This window comes from Myotis brandtii, unplaced genomic scaffold (genome assembly GCF_000412655.1).
Source record: "Myotis brandtii unplaced genomic scaffold, ASM41265v1 scaffold686, whole genome shotgun sequence".
Lineage (NCBI taxonomy): Eukaryota > Metazoa > Chordata > Mammalia > Chiroptera > Vespertilionidae > Myotis > Myotis brandtii.
In genome coordinates this window covers 603,349-609,949 of record NW_005370683.1, presented here as the reverse complement: position 1 = coordinate 609,949, position 6,601 = coordinate 603,349, and the positions used below count along the sequence as shown (strand labels likewise).

General features: G+C 34.9%; 1 protein-coding gene across 15 annotated transcripts in view; it reads left to right on the top strand.

Moving 5' to 3' along the window:
• KIF21A (kinesin family member 21A) overlaps positions 1-6,601 on the top strand; it is a 147,314-nt gene that overhangs the window by 97,129 nt on the left and 43,584 nt on the right. For 9 of the 15 annotated variants that reach the window (XM_014529548.1, XM_014529557.1, XM_014529556.1 and 6 more), the window contains exon 12: positions 2,884-2,922. The exons of the other annotated variants lie outside the window; for them this stretch is intronic. In XM_014529548.1, the coding sequence (XP_014385034.1) occupies positions 2,884-2,922 (39 nt within the window). The remainder of the gene's footprint in view (positions 1-2,883; positions 2,923-6,601) is intronic. 15 annotated transcript variants of the gene reach the window in all.

Sequence of the window (6,601 nt, the reverse complement as noted above, 5' to 3'; positions counted from 1 at the left end):
ATTTCTGCCTTAGTTGTTTTTTCTTATTCCCATCTACTGACTTTCTGTGTCCTCCTGCTGCCCCAATCCCTGCGTCCATTACACAGTCAGTTCTCATGTAAGTCTCCAAACGACTCCCAATTTAAAAACCATCTGCTTTCTTCTCATTTCTTTAAATTCATACTTGGGAGCGAAGCCATCTGACAAAAGGAATTCATGCCAGTGGAAATGACTTATAGCCAGTAAGTTTCTTTTCTAGGGATGTCTGTAATTTTGCAAGAGGAAACGTTAATCCAAACACTAGAATTTGGGGCAGCAACCCCATCAAGAAAAAAAAAAAATCCAGTCATGTGGGAAAGAATTGTTTTATTACCACCTTTTGGCTGAGAGTTCCCAACCTGCCCGGGGCCCAACCTTTGGGTTCTCATAGCTGCTTTCTTCCCTCCCCACTGAATCCACACTTTCTTTAGAAGCTCCATGTCTTTTAGTTTACTTTGTTTTGTGCTGTTAGTTTTTGGTTTCAGTGGCTATGGGGCCTCTGACATTGTAAGTGTTGGTAGGAAGAGCAGCAACTGGGCCATTCTTAGGTGAGCGGCATTTGTGTTCAAGGTAGACGTCCTAAGTCCCGTTTTACACGCAAGTTTTACCCTCTTTGGCACCAGAGTCTTTGTCAAAGCTACAACCAATAGTTGATATGTGGCGTTTTAAGGATTGCTCTTCTACCTTTGTGTTGATCTGTAAAATAGGTGAAGATAGTAAGAAAATAAGGGCATATAAGAAAATAAGGGAGCCCTAGTTGGTTTGGCTCAGTGGATAGAGTGTTGGCCTATGGACAAAAGGGTCCTGGGTTCGATTCCAGTCAAGGGCACATGTCCGGGTTGCGGGCTCGATCCCCAGTAGGGATTGTACAGGAGGCAGCCAATCAATGATTCTCTCTCATCATTGATGTTTCTATCTCTCTCCCTCTCCCTTCCTCTCTAAAATCAATAAAAACATACTCTAAAAAAAAAGAAAAGAAAAGAAAAGAAGGAAGAATAATTGAATAGACTATATTGCCTGCTTTTCAGTTACATAGACATTTTAGAATGGTTAACAAGATTTGTACCTGCCTCTCTGCCTGCCCCACCGCCCCCTCATATAAAAATATTGTAATGGAACTAAATAAAATAAAATTGAAATTCCTTTAAGTTATGGAGAAGTGTCAGATTACTAGTTTATTCTCTGACCCTCCATTGCCTTTTTGAACTGTTGATTGCAAAGCTTTTCTAAAAAGGCAATTGGGAAGGCATCTAAAGTTTAACTCCTTCTTAGCTCATTTCATCTGTAGATTTTAAATATAACTCTCTTGTGTAAGGCAAACAAAAACTCTTCGTATTGAAAATAGAAAATTTGGTCTGTTTGCCAATGAACCCCATCTTTTGAGCCATTATAGCTCATTATCATCAGTATAAGCCTAGATTAGAAATGAAGTATTTTTGCATTTTTTATGTATATGGATAAAGAAAGTCTATGATTCACACATTTATCCCCATGTTTTTGGATATCTAGCTTTAAATGACTTGCACTGTAAAAGAACCAAAAACTTCATTTACTCATCAGACTGTATTATATTTGTATTTCGTGATGTCAGGTTGAAATTCTAGAAACACAGATTTCTTAGGCGATGGCTTTCCTTTTCTATTTTAGCCATTATACTGGACCTTTGAACCCTGGTGACTATCACTCTGTTGATGTATTTTTCTCAGAAAGATTGCTAGACTATTCTTGTAATAGCAGTAATATAAGTATATAAGAAAAACAATCACAGGCCAAAATCAAAAATCACATGTAAGCACCACGTATGTTACAAAATTAAAACAAGAACTGGCTTGATAATTCATATCTAAGACTCAGTCTCCTTATTGTAAAATACTGATGACTCTGGAAGATACTTTTGGAATTCTGGGCAGAAGTGGGATGTATCAAAGTTGCTATATGCTTCTGCAGAGCCTAGTACATCTATCCTTTTGTCCACATGACAAATACTGGCATTCAGTACATTCCATTGAGTAAAGATGCCCAATTCTGCATATTCAATATTCTTTACATTTATTTCAAAGCCTTTAAGTACATACTTATAGTTTTTTTTATAGTTTTCTTATTAAAATATAATCTTACTAATGGAAAGTACTACATTTCCCATTTTATTGCCACCTTTGCATTAGGCGTCCTTTTGTAGTTAGTTTTTAATAATTAGTACAGTGAGATTATGAGATTTAATTTTAATTAATAAAAATTAAAATTTTTCACTAATATCATAACAATCATATTCATTTGACCATAATACCATTTCATGTATAATTTTGAAATAGAATTTTTTTGGATGTAGTGATGTTCACATGTAGTATATTAAAATAGAAAACAAGTTTTAAAAGTAGTATTCTAGTGTGTAGTATTAATGGTAATTTCATAATATGGTATAAAGGCATTACTTTTTGAAGTTTTTTAATGATGCCATAAAAAGTTCTTCTGTAAAGATTTAAAAGGCAGAGGATATCATTGAAAGTAGGCCTTTGTGGGAAACTGAGAAAATTGATTCATTTTAGATTTTAAAGAACAATGGCATCGAAGCACTCCTACTATTTATATAAATTGAGACTTTACATTTTATTGCTAAATAATTTCAACTGATAGTCTATATATTCTTCTTAGATATAATGCTGCTTGTTTTTCTACTTACTTTTTATTCTTACAAAATGTATTGCCTTTTTACTGTGTATTGTCCTTTGATGATATCTTTTAAAATTTATTTTAAAGTCTTCAAGCTCATGTTTCATTTTTACCTCCTTATCACTCTCGCTTTTTACTGTCTGGTTTGTCCTTCATTGGCTTGGCCTTCCAATACTGTGCCTCGTGATTTTGAAGGCTACAGAAACTTGAGGAAAGCAATCGAGAAGAAAGAAGGTTGGAATATTTCCCAGGTTTTTTTTTTTTTAATTAAAATGTCATTTAAATTCTTAGTTACTGTTCAGAAGGAAATGTGTTATAGAATTATAAATTGTTTCAGACTAGATTAGCTTGGTGCTTCTAAAAATGATGTTGATTTTGTAAAATTAAAAATACCACATATATTTTTGAAAATACTTTTTAAGTATTTACATTAATTAAAGTTCAGGCAATTTCATGTGATTTCAGAATAAACTATCATAATTATGAAGGAGACTTACTTTTTTAGGTTAAGAAATGATCCTCAAATCTCATTTGGCTTTCAGAATGTATCTTTTCAGAAACTTGTGAGCAGACTGGGAATTATTATTTGGGTGGGAATTGTCATTTTGTTGCAGCCCATACTAAGTCATGGGTGGGATCTCTTCCTTATTTGGTATAATCTTTGTTGAAAATATATTAAAATGTCAACAAAGCAAAAGGAAACGGTGGCCTTACAACAGATAAGATTTACAAAACATTTTTAAGGTTGAATTAAGAAAACATGTTTTAAAATGTTCAAAAGTGTATTTGAAGTGAGCATCAAAGACAAGAAATCTCTGGTTTTTTTCCATTTGGAATTTGAGCAACATTTAGAAGTGCATTTCTCTATGTAATAAACACTTGCATTTTAGCTCATTCAGAATTATGGTTATTTAAACCAAGGTCAAGTCGTTTTTTACTTCTTAGAAGAATTTCTCTTCATAGATTTTTCTAAACAAACCTTCAGACTATACAGTCAAAATGATTAAGAAAATAAACTGGTTTTAATAATATTTACGTATTTTAGAAGCACCACTCTAAAATGTCATCTCTTAAAATAAGCCTTTTGAGAACATTTGCTATGCAATAATGAGGTGAATGAATATCTTACTTTAAACATGAGAGCTTAAAAATTATAATTCCTTGAAATTATTTGGTAATTTACGTTTCACCATTATATCCTACACATTATATAGTATTCTAACGTTTCTGTAATTCTAGTCTGTAATTCTGTAACTTATTTAAAGTATTCTAAAATGAGTCACACTAGAACTCACCTGATTAGTATATATATCTAGGACATTATGTTTATCATTGGAATTACACTAAGGGCTTAAAAATGTCAAATTTCTTCTATTTTTGAAAATAAGATGCATAGTTCAAGTAGTGCGTGGAAGCATTTTCCCACCTGAAGATATTTAAGCCCTTTAAATGTACTTAGTGGAGTGTTTGCTTCCAACTTTTATATCATCCAAAGAGGAGAGCAAAAGCAGAGCAGTTTGATGCTCTAGGACAGACCTTCTCGAACATGCACATGCATACAGATCACCTGGGGAGTGTGATGAAATGAAGGTTCTGGTTCCGTAGGACTGAGGTGGAGCTGAGATTCTGTATTTCTAAAAGCTCCTGGATGATGCTGATGCTTCCCCGATTGTGGACCGAACCTTGAGTGCAGGATCTAGAATACTGGCCTGGGAGACTCAGCACCTGGTTTTGGTCGCCTTGAGTGGACTAGTTTACCCAGGCCACAATTCCTTCTTTGGTTGTCAATAAAAATGTTGACACTGGTTGTCAAATGTTAAAGGGGTTCAACCACATGAGCACTTGTGTTCCTTCTACTAGTAGCTCCAAGATTCTGATTCTATGTAAAGTGCAGACTTAAATATCTTTTGTTGCTGTTGAGATAGTTATTTTACATATAATTTGCCCAGTTTATTGAGGAAAACTGGAATATTTGAAGTACAATAATTATAAAGCATCAACTTGTATTTTAAAAGTGTAAGCCTTAAGTGATTTATAAGGGTAAATTAATAATGTAAAATTACAACGGATTTTTCTGCATCAGAATTGGCACAAACAGTGAATAATATGAGTTAACTTTATATTAAGTAAAAAGTAACATTTGTTAAACTGGATACTGAAGGAAGGGGGAGGGTGTGTTGGGTCAAGAGTTTGGAATAAAGTGGTTTTATGGCTATACCTGAGGAAAAGAGAATTTGGGTTAGAATTTGAAGTTATGAAGGAACCAACAATAACAATAACAACATAGGCTGCAACCGTTGTAGGTGAGGAAAGGAGACTGCATAGGTGAGAGAAAGGGGAATGCTGATGGGAAATATCTTTCCTAACACATTCTCCTTTTCCAGCCCTTAACTTTAGTCCTATCTCTCAAGTATAACACAGCAGTGTTATGGTACAGACCTTTGAATGGAATGACTGGATGAGTTTTTTTTCCAGATTTTCAGCTTGAACTGCATGGTGGTCCTACTATACTCTGAGTGGCCAGATTATTATGACTACCTGACATTTGCAAGCAAATTAGCTATAATTTTGCGCTGAAGTTGCTAGAGGGCCAGATCATTATAAATGTCTGAATAGCACAACATACCTAAATATTGTTGCTGATCAAGTTCATCCTATCATGTTGATGGCGTATCCCAATGGAGATGGCTTCTTCCAACAAGACAATGCGCCATGCCACGGTGCTCGTATTGTGCAGGAGTGGTTTCAAGAACATGAGGGAGACTTTACCTTGCTTAGGTGGCCCCCACAATCACCAGACCTCAATCCAATTGAGCATTTGTGGGACGAAGTTAAAGGAGCCACCAAGCAGCTGGTTCCACAACCATCAAATCTCACAGAACTGGACAGTGCTATTCATCAGGCATGGTGTCAGGTTCCTCGTTATCACCTTTCAGCATCTCGTGGAGTCAATGCCAAGAAGAATTGCCGCAGTATTGAAGGCAAAAGGTGGCCCAACGAAGTACTGAGGGGGTGGTCATAATAATCTGCCACTCAGTGTATATAGTAGAAGTGATGCAAGGGGTGGTCATAATAATCTGGCCACTCAGTGTATATAGTAGAAGTGATGCAAGACAGGCATTCAGTATATTTCCCTTTCCCTCTCACAAAATGGATTTCACAACATTCATGGAACCCTGTTATAATTTACTTGGTTCCTTTCCAGTTAAGATTGTTTTATTGACATTGCTATTGCTCGTTTCTTCTCATTCTAGACATCTGTCTTCCGTGCATCTCTATGCATATTTCAGTTGCACTCTAACATAGTGTGCGTGACCCATAGGCAGAGGTGCAAAATGGAGGTGTTCATGCACAGTCATAGGATTAATGTATTTAACAATTACTGCACATTTATTATGTATATACTCTAGGTACTGGGAATATAATACTGAGGCAAACAGACATGATCCCTGCCCTCACGAGGCTTACCGTCTAGTGGAGAAGAGAGAAATTAAAGAGATAATCCATAAATAAACATAAATTAAGGACTCTGAAAAATGCATACAAGGGAAAAGTATTTATAATTTCTCTTGTTTGAGTACAAAAATATCCGTGAGAATTGGGACTTAGAGTTAAAAATTAGAGTTTAATGATAACAACAAAACCTAAATAAGATTAAAGTTTTAGTCTAGATCTAGACTCTGAAAATAAATCCATGTATTAGGGCAACTATTTACTATAACAGAATATCTGAAAGAAATGCTAGCTGTTATAAAGTTATTCTGATAGAGTTTTTAAGCTCATGCTACGGGATATTTTATTTGGAGAATATTGCCTTATTCGAGTATTCTTTTTATTCTTAATATTTTGAAAATGTTACTGTTGTACAAGAGGAAATTTTTCACATGTAGATTCACATAAAGTTCACTTTCTT